The sequence below is a fragment of the Euprymna scolopes genome, chromosome 22 (genome assembly GCF_053919585.1).
Source record: "Euprymna scolopes isolate OS-2025 chromosome 22, ASM5391958v1, whole genome shotgun sequence".
Classification (NCBI taxonomy): Eukaryota; Metazoa; Mollusca; class Cephalopoda; order Sepiida; family Sepiolidae; genus Euprymna; species Euprymna scolopes.
Window position 1 is genome coordinate 44,588,797 of NC_136503.1, and position 18,266 is coordinate 44,607,062.

The 18,266-nt window shown below is 35.6% G+C and overlaps 1 protein-coding gene across 3 annotated transcripts in view; it reads left to right on the forward strand.

Annotated features, from left to right (window-relative positions):
- LOC145243388 (uncharacterized) overlaps nt 1-18,266 on the forward strand; it is a 99,393-nt gene that overhangs the window by 76,393 nt on the left and 4,734 nt on the right. For 2 of the 3 annotated variants that reach the window (XM_080106225.1, XM_080106227.1), the window contains 5 exons: nt 259-396; nt 4,539-4,682; nt 9,991-10,161; nt 11,102-11,242; nt 16,374-16,517. In XM_080106225.1, the coding sequence (XP_079962351.1) occupies nt 259-396; nt 4,539-4,682; nt 9,991-10,161; nt 11,102-11,242; nt 16,374-16,517 (738 nt within the window). The remainder of the gene's footprint in view (nt 1-258; nt 397-4,538; nt 4,683-9,990; nt 10,162-11,101; nt 11,243-16,373; nt 16,518-18,266) is intronic. The other variant, XM_080106226.1, reaches the window with a different exon arrangement.

The window sequence follows — 18,266 nt, forward strand, 5'->3', positions numbered from 1 at the left end:
TTGCTTGCAGGGAGTTTTGTTGAGGTGGAAAGCTTATGAAAACATATTTGTTAACATTGGATTTCAAAACGACCATGTTGTATTCTGTAGGGAAGCAGTTCAGTGGTAACGTGTTCCACAGACAGGAAGTGCTTGCGAAGAAACTCTGATCATGGAATTTTTTTGTATTTGATTACAGAGAGTTTTGTCGTGACTACAACATTTCACATGCGGAATACGTTTATCTTTGTTATTTATCGATATTTCTTGTCATTGCAGAATATTGTTATGGCCCTCAATTTCGATGTAGTAATGGCGTTTGCATACCTCACAGTTGGCGTTGTGACCGCTACACAGACTGCCTTGATGGAAGTGATGAACAGCACTGTGTTGTAGGAACTTCAACTGATGACCAAGGTAACAGTTTGCATCCAGAGTCATGAATCAAAAGATAATGATCATCATGGATGAATGTGTCTTAAATATGTGAAATTTTGCAGATGCATGGTCCCGATCTATACGCCTCCTAACATGGTGAAAAGGGAGATAATTAGGTTTGAGCACCCTCTGGTGATGCATGTGGGGTGCATGAGAAGGGGAAAAAAGGGGAGATAATACTACAACTGGTTGCTTAAATATATCAAATTCATCATCATATCGTATGAATCCAAATATTGTTGGCATTGGTTTCCCCGATATTTTTCTAGCCAGAATTCTTTCCAGAAAGATATCAGGTACTTTCGGAAGGAATCACATGAAGCTTGCCAACATCCTAAGTGAAAATGATTTTATGGAACAGGCTGGATTCGAACTTGGAACACCCAAGTTTTAATTTTTAAAGTATCAATTCATTAATATCAACAATAAAATGGCAAAAATATTACGTAAAAGAGAAATCATTTTCTCCGTTAATTATTAAACTTAGTGAGACAATAGCAGACGATTTTAAGTGATGCTCTTCATCTGCTTTACAATATTTATAAGTAAATGCAATAAATGGTGACCGTTTAGGAAGACCAAGTATGTAAAAAAAATAATAAAATAAAATAAAATAATAATAATAATAATAATAATAATAATAATAATAATGATAATAATAAAAATAATAACCACAATCATCATCATCATCATCATCATCATCATCATCATCATCATCATCATTCTCCGATTCCGATTCAACAAGATACATTTAAAGGAGGTTGGTTGTTACATCGGCCAAAATGTTGTGAAAATAACCCTCACGATGAGAATAGTAGTCTAAATAATTCAAATAATATCAATTATCAATCCTCATTTCAAAAATTCAGAAACAATAGCTTTGCCATTCAAATATATTTTCTTGCTATATCCGAGTTCTCATCTGTCTCCATTGTCTTATATTTCATGCACCCAAACAGGTTGTCATCTCTCAAACCACCTACTATTCTACGCCATTTCTTGTATAACCCTATGCTTAGGCATATCAAAAAAGAATGAGTTTCTTTCAACTCTCTTTCCACAAACTGAGAAGGATGACATTCCTCTTTCCATAGACTTTTAGCAACAACGTCTCTTGACACTTTATTCTTTACTCACCTCCACTACAGGATTTTCGTTTTGTTTATTTCTTCTTATTCAACTAATTATTTGACATATACTTCTTTTTTTTTACGTGGAGTTCACCACTTATCAAGGCCCGGAAGCCACTTGGGGATAAGGGTTATCGCGTGTACAGTAATCAATGAGATAGTATCGTAGTAATCATTAGTATTGGATATTTAAGAGAGCGGTTTGTCAGGAATTTGTTTATGTTGGACTTGAAGACATCCAAGTTGTAGTCAAGTGGGAAACAGGCAAACGGCAGAGAGTTCCACAGTCATGCACTTCTGAGAAAGAACCTCTGCTCATGGAATCTACATTTGGATTTAGGCATAGATAAAGAGTGGGGAAAATTAATGACAGTAGTTTCAGCTAGACGGGTGTTTTTTGTGAAAGATTGGCGAGGGGGGGACGAGGAATTGGAGCTCAGACGAGCACTTGCCATGGAAATAACGAGAAAACAAAGACAGGCTCGCAACGTCTCTTCTGTGGGAGAGAGGTTGCAGAGAAGAGAAAAGGGAGTCCCCCATTAAGCCACAAAGTCTATTTTGTACTCTGTCAAGGCAGGATAGGCTGTTTTTAGCAGCTCCTTCCCAGATGTGGCAGCAGTACTCCATCATTGGACGAACTTGGCTTTTATACAGATAAAGAATTGCATCAGTAGTGAGATATCTTCTGGAGCGGTAGAAGGATCCTACCATTTTCCCAGCGGCCTTGGCAACAGACCTGATGTACATGTTCTATTTCAGATCAGGAGTAAAGGTCAAGCCCAGAAGCTTGTCAAAACATGGAGACTCCCCAAGACGAGAGCCATCCATTTCAATTGATGCCAGATATGGATCAGAGCGTTGATGATGTAAAGATAGAAGCTTGGTTTTAGATGCATTAAAAGTAACCAGCCACCTCTTCCCCACTGTACCGTGCGCTCAAGATCAGAGGAGAGAGAATCAGAGAGAACTTTGTCATTTACAGCCTTTGATGTGTTGCCATAGATGGTCGTGTCATCAGCATCGAATGATTTAAGTATATGTTTTGGGAGATCATTGATGTAGATCAGGAAGAGAGTTGGGCCCAGGATGGATCCCTGAGGAACTCCAGCATTAATACTGTGGGCTTCTGATTTCTGCCCATCAACCACTACTCTTATGAACCTATTGGAGAGAAATGATTTCATAATTGAGAAAACATTTCCAGTGATACTGTAGCTGGAAATCTTGTTAAGTAGGCCCTTATGCCATACCTTATCAGAGGCCTTCGATATGTCAAGAGCAATTGCCCTAGAAAGGAATCCTTTGTCAAAAGATTTACTAATCCTATGAGATATAACCATTAGCACATCTGCTGTAGATCTTGCGGAGCAGAAACCATATTGCATGTCACTAAGAAGGTTATTTCTGCTGAGGTGGTTGACTACTTCTTTATTTAATATGGATTCCAGTAACTTACTCATAACATACAGGAGACTTATTGGTCTGTACTGAGAGGGAGAGGACTTATCACCTGACTTCTTAATTACAGGGCATACTGATAAGGTTTTCCAGGGTGTTGGAAAGCACTTCTTCTTAAGACAACACTTAAACAGTTTTGTAAGTATGGGGGCAAGTTCTGGTTGGAGCTTTTTCAGCACTATAACTGAAATAATCTTCGTATGAGTTCATAAATATCATTATTTATGCAGAGAATGACGTGTTTTTTTTTTTTTTGGGGGGGGGGGTTATGTGAACTCTTAATTTGTCAATTAAGTCAAGGGAGATAAGTCAGTTTGTCATAATGAATTAGTCACACAACTCTTCCACATTAAAACATGCGATAAAACTCGATAATTTGATAAATTCTATTTTTACTTGTAATTATTTTACTACTGGACCATTTTTTCATAATCTTTGGAATTTATACTAATCTCGACATGACACATAAGTATGTTATAATGATTTTGCCTGAAGTACGTTGATTTAAAAGATCATCAGTCTACACAAGTACCTTTTTCGTACTCCTCCCAAAAAACTCCTTGAAACAGTAACATTTCTAACAAAAAAATACAAAAAAAAAAAAAGGGTTTTATTTGTTGTTTCACATTATTCTACAAAAAAACAAATTCATCAAACTTACGCTAGGTTGTTTTTTTTTTTTGTATTTCTATTCTCTTCATCATTGAAATTACTACGTTTTCTCTCACAATGTTTTATTTTTTTCTAGCATTTTAAAATTTGATCAGCTGTAATGTTGTACACATTTTTTTTTAATGGTGTTATTGCATTTTAACAGACCCAACACGTTGTAGACTCTGTCGTAAGAAAACAGAAAAGAAAAACAAAAAGAAACTCAGCGCACTTTTTCTTTTTATCAACAAAAGCCTTTGTATCTGGTGTTTCCAAAAGCACATTTTTTTCCCCCAAATATTTAAACAGTTGATTTCTCATTCTCCAGCCGCGTGTAACTTTTTGTCCCTGCTGTGACATCACCCACGTAGCTCAAACACCTCTCTTTCTCTGAACACGTTTCGAATAACTCTTTGTTTCAAACACCTCTTGAATATGTGCTTCTCTGAACACGTGTATACGTTTTATGTCTGCTGCGATGTTACATCACGCAACCAGCTTGGTCATTTGCATATTGCTGCTGCTGCTAACTCAGCCTCAGCGGCTCTGTTACACAGCACTCAGCATATTCCAGCAGTTTATGTAAGTTGTTGGAATATGCTGACTCAACATCCATCAAAAAAAGGAGTCCTTTTCTGCATAAGTAACCACTGTTCAACCAGCAGTTACTACTAAATTATTATGTGGACATAAGTATCTAAGTATCGTTTTAATGTAGTCATGGAATACTGTTATTAATTTTTTTTATTTATTTGCAAATGATTACTGATGATGAATGATTACTTATCAAAGCCAAAAAACCGCGTGAGGATATTGTACCTATGAATGATCAACAAGAATCTATAATAATAAATAATTCTTTTGTCCACACTTGTTTTTCAGCAACTTGTGGTCCAGAACTTTTCCGCTGCCACAACAACATATGTATCCCCTTAAGCTGGAGATGCGACAATTATCAGGATTGTGCAGACGGCAGTGATGAAATGTCTTGTCCTTCAAAATATCAACAACCTTCATATAATATCAGTAAGTAAAAAAATAATATTTTCAATACTGAATGTTATTTGCTTCCTTTTTTTTTGTGAATTTAGACAACAATGACTTACTGGTCAACAACAAATTTGTTGTTTGTGTTTTTTCAGCTGATTTAGGACGAATCTGATGTGTTGAATCCAAAAAATCACATTGGTTTTCATCAATTAGGTCTTTTTGAATCTATGGTCACACATGCCATTTTTTACGTTTTTGTTCACATGTACGCATGTGTGGAGCATTTTAGAAGTTGGTGGAGGTAAAATGGCATGTTGAATAAATGTTTTGATTGAAAATGATTATTTTAATGGCAAGCAGTATTTAGACACGATAGTTCTGGGTGATTATGTTTAAAAGGGATCAGTTTGAAGTCATAAAACCTCAAAATCTTCCACAAAATTGGTGCGGCAAAGCTCAAGTTGGTAGCTTGCAAAGAAAAGAATGTCGTCTCTGGTGGACAGTCCATTCATCCATAGCCCTTGAGCTCCTGGAGGGGCATAGGCCATTTACAACTTTTTGTAGATGCTTTTGTAGCGAGGAGTTCTTTTTACAGGGTGAGGATGATGGCTCCACGCCCAACCTTCCCAGAAGGTACATACAGCGCCTAGCCTTCCCAAATGGTCACCCATCTGGTACTGGCCAGGCTCAACGTTGCTTAACTTCAATGATCTGGCGAGAACCGGTGTGTCAACGTGATTGTGCCGTACCTAGTGGATAGTGGCAGAATACCTTTCCTACCACTGCAGAGCACGAAGACTCTGGAAAAGGATGGTAATTGTTTCACTTACTTGTGCCAGGCTTTCCCAGAATTGCCCATGAAGTTGAGAGCTGGCATCTTTGACAGTCCTCAGATCCAGCAGCTCATCAGAGATTCAGAGTTTGAAAACGCAATGAATGAAGTGGAACTGGAAGTGTGGAAGGCATTTGTGCTGGTAATGAAGAACTTTCTTGGCAACAATAAAGCCAAAAGCTACACAGAACTTGTCGACAACATGCTGGCTGCTTGCAGAAACCTGGGCTACAACACAAGCATCAAGATGCGCTACCTTTTTTCATATATGGACTGTTTCCTGAGAACCAGGATTCAATGAGTGACGAGCAGTGGGTAGAGATTCCATCAGGACCATAAAAAGATGGAGACCACATATCATGGCTGCTGTCACTCTGGCTGACTACTGTTGGAATCTGAAGAAAGACCTTCCAGCTGCTGAGCATTTCAGGAATTTGAAGAAATAGAATTTCAAGCCTGAAGGTTGAAAAATAGTGAAGTAACATGCAATAGACGTGTACTTACCTTTATCAATATCCACCATTCAGTTTATAGCAATCAATGTTTCTATCAGGTAATCAATATATGTTGTTGGCAAAACAGTTTTTTCTCTTAAAAACATGTTTAAGATGATATGTGTTGACAAAAATCTGTTGATAATGCGACAAAAATGTAATCGATTTTATCACAAGATCTGATTTTTTTCAAATCAATTTAGCACAAGAAACCTGACCTAATGAAGAAAAATAGATGCCATTTCCGGATTCAGCCATTCAAAAATACCTTAAATCCAAATCAGTTGAAATCTAGACAACATTTAAAAAGCAAAAATTTTTAGCCAGTACAGTTATATATATATATATATATATATATATATATATATATATATATATATATATAATATAAAGCTGAATGTGTGTGTGTGTGTGTGTGTGTGTGTGTGTGTGCGCGTGCGTGTCTGGTCACGAATAGGCTCCTATATGGTTGACTATTTTAAAAAACTGATTACATATAATGATAGAAGATGTATCGAGACACAGGAATGGGTATGTTTGATCTGGCAGAACGGTGGTTCATTAAAATTGTGGGGTTTGCGTTCGCGCCTGGTCGTCCACAAAGTATGGAAATAAAAATTTAAAAATTAAAAAAAACGTTTACAAATGTTTTTGTACATAAGAATACTTTGATAAGTATGTTTTAACTTAAATAGGGATGGTATAAGAAAAATGTGGGGTCTGCGTTCGTGCCTGGCCTCCATAGAATGGAAATGGGCACAAAATTTAATTAAGACTTTTCATATCTATCTGCATAAGTATACTTTGATAATTATGTTTCAGTTTGAAGAAATATGGTATAATAAAATTATGGGGTATTCGTTCGTGCCTGACCTCCATAGAATGGAAATATGTCACAAAGTTTAACAAGGTTTTTTAAGGTAGATCCACAGAATATTGTGATAAGTGTCTCAGTGTGAACAGGTATGGTATAATAAATTATAGGGTTTATCTATTTTATTTTTACTTTCATCATATTTTGCTTTGGTTTTGATACCCCCAAATTCAACCCAAATTTACAACCCTTCCTTTTCATAACCTATCATACTTCCATAAATCAGAGTCCATTTTCTGTAGGCTGTTTTTGAATCCAGTCAATGACGGGTACTTTTGCTAGTATATATATATATATATATATATATATATATATATATATATATATATATATATATATATAAAACACTTTATTTATATTGTATTTGCCTTGATATAGCACTTATATATGTATACATATTTCTCTAGGTAAATTGTATTTACTTTTTTCAGCATATAAACTTGATTTGTTGAATAAACTGTTGCTCTCCTTACTTTGGTATTTATCATATTTTTCAATTTTCTATTGGCTATTTAATAACTGATAATGAGATTTTATTGCAATAAAAATTTATATTGCCCCAGAAACAAGTGTACACATGTCAGTGAACCAACACGTTGTAGTCTCAGTCGCAAAGGAGACAAAGAATAGAAAATAACTCAAACTCACTTTTTCGTAACAACAACATCTATTTCCTCACTCTTTCGCCATGCGCGACTTCTCATTATGGCAGTGATGTCTCTCATGTGATCATCTTCTCGAACGTGCTCTCAAATGTCATCTACCCCCACATATTCCCCTTCCCCCTCCATGTATCCCTATGCCCTCAGCCACACCAGAAATTAACTTCCCAGACCCTCCCCCACAAGTTCCTTAAACTCCAAAACTAAAACATTACCGACATACCAAGCACCCCCTCCCCTCTTTCCCCCTTGTCCCCTTCCTCTCTTCCCCCCCACCCGCTCTTCTCGCACCCCTCCCCTGACATCATTCACTCTTTCACTCTCTCATCCCATAACAATGAACATTTCTGTAAAAGTCTGAGGAAGCTACAGACGGCCAAAAAAATGGCCGGGTAGCTGAAACAATAATGTAACTTAACAGAAAGATACGGTAATAAAAAATAAAACGTATATATATATATATATATATATATATATATATATATAAATTTCTGTTTTATTTTTATTTCATTTCTGTTATTCTTTTGAAATTTTGTTTTTCCATTATAAATTAGAACCATTTTTACTGGGCGAGGGAGGAGTTACGCCGCTTGAATTGTCCTTACCATTGTGATCTTTTTTTTTTCTTACAGTCAGTTTATAACAGAATTTGATAACATTTCATGACTGATGAGGACAGTTTATGAAAAGAGTTTTTTAATACCAGATTTGAAGATAACTATGTTGTTCTCAAGGCAGCAGTCTTGTGGCAATGTGTTCAACAAATTTGAAGTTCTTGGAAAGAAACTCTATTCATGAAAATTCCGTTTGATGATATACACACGAAGAGAGAAAAGATTTTGTAGTTATTTTGAATTGAAAGCCAGAAGAGTTTTTGATGGGCAGTCAATCTGTATAAGTCCTGGAAACGAAAAAGAGTTTTGGTGGGTAGCTGATCTGTATAAGTCTTTAACTTTAAAATTTGGTAGACAAAGAGCAAAGATCTTTCTTGTGTAGACATGAAAAATTATGTGCAAGAATTCTAAAAGCTCCAATATTTTTATGGGGCAATTTCAGTTTCTAATTGGTTGCTAGCAGAACGTGGCTCCAATTGATTGGTCAGTTTTTATCGCCAGTGTCTATAAATAGAACCTTCCAACTTTCTTTAATCATACTCTCATTATATAAATAATATCACAACAAGGAGGTATACAAGTTTTTGTTGTGAATGTTTTACAAGACGGAACCAGAGATTGGAACTCTGTTCATCACCTTCCATGGCAATAAGAATAAACTAGAGAAAGACTAGCAAGTTTTCTTCTGTAAGAAAAACGCTGTAGAGAGAGTGACCTCGTATTATTTAACTACTAAAGTAATGCACTATTGTTGCAGTATTCACTGCATGTTGTCATGAAAGTTACATGCATTGCACATATTGCATGCTTGGCAATCTCCATTGCCAACAAAATTGGGCAATATATAGAAAATAGAATGGTTGGTGATGTCTAATTGTAAAGTGATCACAGTAATGACGTAGCAACCTGAGTCTCTGTCTTTCCCTCCCCCCTCTCTCTCTTTCTAGCTGCAAGAGTGTAAAAAAAGAAAAGAAAAACGACAACAACATATTTGCTCAATTGGTGTCATGCTTTTTAAATATTTTATAGTTTTAGGCATTACATGGATTTCCTGTTGATCAATTCTAAACAGAGCTGAGAAAAAACAGCTTCTGAACATAGCTAATAGGCCAATGAAGCAAATCTTTCACTCTTCACCATGTCTCATTTCAGACTTCCTGTCTGTGACGTCATATCCCAACACATACTGCTAACCTCTAATGTAACTTAATTGAATTTTCCACTCTCTGCTTTATTTTAACCTTACTTGGAAAATACCGTTTTTTAAATTATTTTCACACACCTGCATATAATCTTGCATCAATGTTCACTTTACGGCACATCAGCCCTTTTGACGAGTTTATAAAAATGAAGCAAAATGTACCTTTTATATCTTCTTTGTATTTCTTGACTGTGTCCTCGCATGGTTTGTGTCCTGATATCAACTCACCTGGAACAAAAGCTTTCTCTCATACATAACAAAAGCTAAAAGTCACATTTCTTGGACAATTGGTACTTTATTCAGTTTCACACTCGAAGTCACATCCCTGTTCATTTTAAGGTGTATATATGGAGTGTTAAACCGTGTTACCTGGCTTACACTGAAAATTCACTGACCTGCCTTGTGACCTTTATAAGCATGCAGGTGCATGTGTTGCCAATGGAAGTCAATGGGTTTGAAATCTGTCAGCCTTTGTGCACTTAAACCCTTCAACCTTTGTGCAATTAACTTAGAACATAAACCAGTTGCATTTAACTCGTACTGCATTAACTGAGTTATCGACACACAACACATATATTGCATTGTCCTTTTTTGCTTTCTTATTTTCTTATTTATTTGATTATAATATTGATTTCCCTTAAAAATATTATCCACCTTTGCTTTCCAGCTCGATGTTATATTGATCAGTTCCATTGTTCCAATGGTTCTTGCATTCCACGAGGTTGGCGCTGTGACCGCGAGAGAGACTGTCATGATGGTAGTGATGAAATTGGATGTGAAGAGATCACACAATCCCCAACAAAAGCAACAAAATCTGAACCTCAAATAATTCACAAAGGTAAATGGTGGTAACAAACAAGACATTTAATAAACATGAAGTTGTTGTCAGTTCAAGATTCAGGAACAAAGAGAGAGAGAGAGAGAGTTTTGCCGGTTTAACCTTTTATAAACCCAGTCATATGACTGAGATCTGTCCTCTGATTGGATGAGCCAGAAACAAAGTATATTTAAACTCTCGAGCTTGAGAATTTGCTGCCGGTTGTGTTCATTGCAATCCCATCTGCTACAGACTACTTCAATAAACCAACATTCAAATCCTTAAATTAAGTAACTTTTGTCTAACATATAAAGTTATTTTGTCAAATTTTCAAAGTCAGACGCAAATAGCATTTAAGTTAACAAATCAAACTTTGTCTCTGATTGGTAAATTTTTATCTATTATTCTAATACCATGTTATTGCCAATAAAATAACATACTTAGCTACAATTTACTTCAACAATTATTATTTGTTTTTTACTTTGACAACTGATCCTAGCTTTCAGGCTGGGATAAAAGTGCAGTATATGTCCTTGGTCTTAGTCAGAGAAAGAGATGTCTTTCATGACTGGGACAATTTTTATTTTTACTCCATCCAGAGTGCCATTTGGGGGAACAACTGAATATTTTCCACATAAAAAAACACCTTGTATTTAACTTTGCTCTCGTGGAGAGACAAGTATATAGAAACTGCTAATGTGAAATATTTTTAAATAATCAATTAAATATAAAAACCAGCAAGGGGGGATAACTCATTTGAATTAGACGATATAATAGAAGTTTTCTTCCTTAAGTAAAAAATAAATGTATACACATATAAACATAAAAGATACATGATTTCACCTGTATTCTGGGCAATGTAGGTGCAGCAAGTGCTTAATAAACAATGTTATTCAAATTGGAAACTGAATGCCTCTCAACTATGATTACATTAAATGTAAATATTTATCTTATTATTCAGTTACTTGTGGCATCGAGCAGTTCACCTGTTCTAATGGGAAGTGCATATCAATTCGCCTCCAATGCAACACAGAAAATGACTGCGAAGACGGAAGTGACGAAATTGGATGCATTCCAAATATAACCATAATCCCTGCTACAGGTAAGGAGAATGTTTCTTTTAAATTTTCAATTCGAAGCAACAAAACAAAATTTTTACTCTTGTGTCGCATTCAGGTGAAATAATTTTGCATAACTTCAGTTTGCATTTCTCTAAACGGATTTTCATGGCAAGTGCCTGTATAGCAAACTATTGCAACTACTATAACAGCGTTTCGCATGTGGTGCAAACACACAGGCACAAAATAAGCCACACGCATGTAACACAAATAAAAAAAATACTGTTGATCTGACATCTGACACAACAATCATCGAGGTCATTTTCTTTTGACCTTTCACTTCCGACTCTTCCTTCTTTTCTTCTTTCTTTCTCTTTTCCCTTTGACATCATATCACTCTAAAAACATGTGCAACATAACTCAATTGAACTATCCTTTTTATATGCGAGTTCAAAACTTATCGAGGTAAGATAATGTTTGTCTAATAATAAACACTGAACAAACAAACACTACAAGCATGAATTACCTCGGTAACAACTTTAAACAAAATATTAATTTCAGTCCACACTTGATCGGCAAAGATCAACAACACGCATGTACACATGCACACATATATCATATACATTCTTTACCAAAAGCAATTGTCTATAAAAAATGTGTAAATATTCTTTCTTGTTTAAATAAAGTCTATGGTTGTATATATATATATAAATAAAGTCTATGGTTATATATATATATATATATATATATATATATATATATATATATATATATATATATATAACTATAGACTTTATTTATATATAAAGTCTATGGTTATATATATATATATATATATATATATATATATATATATATATATATATATATATATATATATATATATATATAACCATAGACTTTATTTATATATATATATATATATACAAACTCGGTAGATATTTCCATTAATTTATGTCGCTGAACATGCAAGCCTATTCGCAACACTCGTCTGAGCTCCAATCTATGGTCCCCTCTCGCCAAACTTTCATGAAAAATACTCGTCTAGCTGAAACCACAATCAATAAATTCCCCCACTCGTTATCTGTGCCTAAACCTAAATGTAGATTCCATGAACAAAGCTTCTTTCTTAGAATTGCACGCCTGTGGAATTGTCTTCTGGTTTCCTGCTTTTCAGCTGACTACAATATGGTTGTCTTCAAGTCTAACGTAAATTAATTATTGATAGTGTTTTCAGCTAGACGAGTGTTTCTTGTGAAAGTTTGGTGAGTGGGGGACCATAGACTGAAGCTCAGTCGAACACTTTCCATGAAAATAAGCAGAGACAAACTCGCAATATCTCTTCTGTGAGACAGAAGTTGCAGGGAAGAGAAAAGGACATCTCCTATGAGGCTACAAAGTCTATTTTGAACTCTATTAAGACAGGACAAGTCTTTTCTAGCAGCTCCTGCCCAGATGTGGCAACAGTACTCCATCCTTGGACGTACCTGGCTCTTATATAGATAGAGAATTGCATCAGCAGTGAGATATCTACTGGATCAATAGAAGGATCCTACCATTTTTCCAGCGGCCTTGGCAACAGATTTAATGTACGCATTCCATTTAAGATCAGGATTAAAGGTCAAACCCAGGAGCTTGTCAAAACTTGAGGCCTCCTCAAGAAGAGAACCATTCATTTCAATTGATGCTAGATGGGGATCAGAACGTTGATGATGTAAAGAGAGAAGCTTGGTTTTAGATGCATTAAAAGTAACCAGCCACTCCTTTCCCCATTGTACCACATGTTCAAGATCAGAGGAGAGAGAATCAGAGAGAACTTGGTCATTTGCTGTCTTAGATGTGCTACCATAGATGGTAGTGTCATCAACATAGATGTCAACGAATGATTTAAGTATATGTTTTGGGAGATCATTGATGTAGATCAGGAAAAGAGTTAGGCCCAGGATGGACCCCTGAGGGACTCCAGCATTAATACTGTGAGCTTCTGATTTTTGCCCATCAGCTACTACTCTTATGAACCTATCAGAAAGAAATGATTTAATAATTGAGAAGACATTTCCAGCTATACCATAGCTAGAGATCTTGTGAAGTAAACCTGTATGCCATACCCTATCAAAGGCCTTAGATATATCAAGAGCAATCGCCCTAGAAAGGTTGCCTCCGTCGAGAGATTTGCTAATCCTATGAGATATAACTGAAAGCACATCTGCTGTAGATCTAGCAGAACGGAAACCATATTGTGTGTCATTAAGTAGGTTATTTTTGCTGAGATGGTTGATTACTTCTGTATTTAACACAGATTCCAGCAACTTACTCATGACGCACAGGAGACTTATTGGCCTGTATTGAGGGGGAGATGAGCGATCACCTGAATTCTTAAATACAGGGCATACTGATGAGATTTTTCAGGGTGATGGGAAGCAATTTTCCTTAAGACAACGTTTAAACAGTTTTGTAAGTATGGGTGCTAGTTCTGGTTGAAGTATTTTGAGTACTATAATTGGAATACTGTCAGGGCCAGTTGCTTTACTGGAATCAAGGTTTTTGATTAGCTTGGCAACATCATGTACAGATATACGTATATCACATAGCGTGTTTTCTGATACAGGAGGAAATATTGGGGGTTGGTGGCCTTGGTCGCAAAGGGTAGAATTAGCTGCAAAGTTCTTGGCAAAGAGTTTGGCTTTCTCTGATGCTGACGAGATTAACTCAGGTCCATTGATGATAGTTAGGATAGAGCACACACTTCTGTTCAGGATTCTGTTTGCTATTTGCCAAAACTGGTGGGAACTAAGCCGCTGCTCAGCTACTTTGGACTTGACAGACTGAGCATACAACTCTCTTGCGTTCTTTATTACTTTCTTACAATGGTTGCTGGCAGTCCTGAAAGCGGCTTTAGTTACCATACATCTATTATGTTGGAAGCAGGGAAAAAAGTGATTTCTGTGCGCAATGGCAGCAGCACATTCTGGAGAGAACCATGGCTGGCTGTTAGGTTTTTGCTGGAACTTTTTCGTGGGTATGAAACGGTCTATACCTACAATAAACCATTCCATCAGGTCTGATACTGTAGAGGACACATCCTTTTTAAACATGGAATGCAGAGGTAGATCCAATATAAATGTACCGAAGCTATCCCAGTCAGCCATAGTGTATTAATATACTGTACGATGGAGAGGTACGTCTGGGGACGTATTGCATTTAATTTTTATCTTAATTGATACAACAGAGTGGTCGGAAGATCCAAAAGGAGACAGAACAGAAACTGAACATAGTTCAGAGCAAGTTGTGAGAAAAAGGTCTAGTAGATTTGCATACTGGCCGTCATTGTCGGGCACACGGGTGGGTTCGTGAACAATCTGAGTAAGGTCATAAACAATGGAAAAATCATGACAGAACCTCCCCTCATCATCGGTTTTGTTTGAGTGGGTCAACCATTCGACGTTGTGAACATTGAAGTCTCCACATACATGAATGTTAGCTGAAGGATAAGCAGATAGGACTTGGTCAATTTTCTCAGATATGCTTTTAAAAATAGTAACTCCGCTGTTGTAGGGGTGATAGAGAGTAAATATAAATGCAGTAGTGTGAGCTAGTGCAACCCGGAAACACATATAGGGTAAGTTAGGATCTTCTCTGGAGATGTCCCTACCACATGGAAATCCATCTTTAATATAGGCACATATTCCATGGCGATCTTGGGGTTCAGATTTAGAAGTTAGGTTAGAGTATCCTTTAATTACACACTCATCTAGGGAAATAGACTGTCCAATGCCAGTTTCGCTTAAAAATAAAAGGTCTGGTTTAGTCTCCTGTAATTAGGTTTCAACCTCTGGAAGATAAGAACGTAGACCCCTGATGTTGGGGAAGGAGACATGGTAGTGGGGGTCTACGTTGGAAGTTGGAGAGCTGGGTTTAATTGTGTATTTTTTCTTGAAATTTGTCATGATGGAATTTTGTGATTTGTGGACTAGGTCATCAGACTTGTTTAGAGCAGGACAGAGAGGGGAAACTAAGAGAGAAAAAGAAACATATATATATATATATATATATATATATATATATATATATATATATATATATATATATATATATATATATATGCATGTATATATATATATATATGTATATATGTATATATATATATATATATATATCATAAGCAGATTTATAGTGACACACAGACGAAATCTAGAAATCTTATTAATTAAATTTTAATAAACTGTTTTAAATTTCAATATTAAACTCTGTTTCCATGTCAACACATGGCGTACTTTGCGAGCGCCGTTATGCATTCACTTCCAGCCCGGATTAAAGCACTAACTGATTTCTAATTCGTTAAAATTAAGCCAGATAATAAATTAATAAATGAAAAAAAAAAAAATAATAACAAAATAAAAGTAAATATGACCATGGTGATGATGATAGATAAGATAAAATTACACACCAGTATGTGTAAATAACACAATGTTTAAAATACCAAACTAATTTAAAATAAGTCCTATTTCTGCTTGACAGCTCAACTACCTAACCATTTCTGATTTCATTTTTACGATATTTTCTTTTCTTTTTTTTTTTAACGACACTTTTTGTTCCCTTTCTTTTTTAAAAAAGAGATTCTTTTCTCGAAATATCAAATATTTCCACCACTCCGGTTATCTCAGACAGTTGTCTCTAGGGCTATGACAATAGCATATTCTTTTCATTGTTTTGACTCTCGGGTATATATCTGACAAACCTAGACATAGTTAATCAACCGAAAACCACAACACTCTATATAAAAGCATATAAGATATCAACGGATATACACTCGAGAGTCAAAACAATGCAAAGAATATGCTGTTGTCATAGCGCTAGTTATCTTAAACAGTAAGTCAATTTTGCTGATTTGTATTCATGATTGCTTTGGAAAACAAATGGATATAGGAAGACGTAAAACCAAACTCTACAAGACCCTCTTTCATTTGACCATTTTCGTTCATACATCACATCATTTTAATACCCGGTTCCTTGCATTGCTATATCCTTCTTATACATTTAACTTTACGTACATCGAGATAGATTTGTATATGTTGTGAACATTAGATAACACTAACTTTATAGAGTATTAAAGCTTTGTATAAAACTTGGATATTTTTTTTTCTAAGTCTTTACGTTTGAAATCCATTTTGTCAGAAGTTTGCCACAGTGACCAATTCCAATGTAAAGATAAAACTTGCATTCCAATTGACTGGCGTTGCGACCAAGAATCAGATTGTCATGATCAAAGTGATGAAATCAACTGCAACAAAGATCTTTTCTCGCCAACATTTTCATTGTGTAAGTATGAATATAAGTTTGTTGAATTAATGGCGTGCTTCGAAAACGAAAATTTCAAATATTCACTACTAGTATTTCAGCCCAGCGTTGCCCGGGTGTTTAGCGGTGTATGTTGAGCAAAAAGAAAAAAAAAAAGCGGTCAATTTTTTTAACTTTGACTCCTATTATGACCCCTTAACATTTATTATTTGGGGCTCAAATCAAGTTATTAATTTAGATCCATGTCCAAGGAACATATATCTAAAATTTCAAGTGTTTAGACCCAAAATTGGCGGAGGAGTTTGGCAAAGTTCTTAAAGGTCAAATCGTTGAACTTTGGCCCCTTAACAGCTAAATTCCTGGCCTAAAACGGATTACAAATATTTTCCCAAATTTCAGTACCCTGTATATCAAATTTCGAGTCTGTAGACTTAAAATTGACAGAGTTATTGCGCAGGGAAATGCACACACACAGGCACACACACAGACACGTTCACTTTTATATATATATATAGATTTGGCGCTCCAACAAAATTTTTCATAACTGTTTACAGTACAGTTATGTGTGTAATGCCAAAAGTTGTCTGTCTCTCAAGCACTCGTCAGTTATAAGTTACGTTGGCACTTTTTCACTAGTGCGAAGGTACAACTTATTAGTTTTCAGTTGGGACATTGGGAGAGTGCATAGTAGGGACAGACAAACGTACACCAGGGGCAGAAAACTATTTTGTGTTTATAAGTTTCTTATATTTTTTAATTTAATAAATGTGTGTAACAAAAACTTTCTGAACACAAAAAATAAAACGTATTCAAACATTTCAGAATTTTGGCTTGTTACAAAAAAAAAAAAAAATTTAATCTATAATTTGAGTTTAAAAAACTCTATTTTGTGTTGTTATAATTTTCTTAAATCTATTTTTAAAAAACAAGAAAGACATGCATTTATTGTTGTGAGATTTTCGATTTGGTCCTGAAATTGCAACTGTCTGTCCCTGCTATGCACTCTCCAAATGTCCCAACTGAAAACCAAAACAGTTGTACCCTTGCACTAGTGCATAAGTGCCGTTACTTTTCTTATAGTGAGAAAAATTATTTTCACATAAGTTATTTTCCTTTATTATAGACCTCATCAAGGACATCACATGGAAGACAAGAAAGAGCATTCTCTTACCCATGCGCTACTCAATTATAAATTCACGAGAGAGAGAGAGAGAGAGAGAGAGAGAGATAAAGAGAGAGAGAGAGAGAGAGAGATGGATAGACGGATAGCTCATCTAACTACACCGAGTTATATTGTGCCTCCCCTCCCTTAGTGCATACGCCATTCTGGAATGTCTTTCTTGCTTGAAATCTCATTAGCTAAGAGACAGAAAATCCCCATCCAGAAATCATGTGGTTTTGGTAATTTCTGTGTTGGAGTCACCTGTGACTTTTGAGGCGTCACTCAAACGAATTTCCATTCAAACAACGGCTCTTGTTATGCAACAATAAGTTATCTCTCTTTATTTTTAGTCCTTTTCAAGAATATCACACAGGGAATAAGAGCATTCTCTCATTTTTAACTACAGCCATATTTGAATTTGGATGGATAAACATGCAGTAAATAAAAGCATGATGTGAACACCATGTGCATTCCCTTAATATATATTAGATTAGAGAGTAAAAAGTGGATCTTGGGTTTACTTTCAGCAGCTGTGTAACACTTGATTTTGCTTACTTTATCTGTCAATCCTCATATTCCAGGACGCTTCTGACAAAGAGGGAAGAATT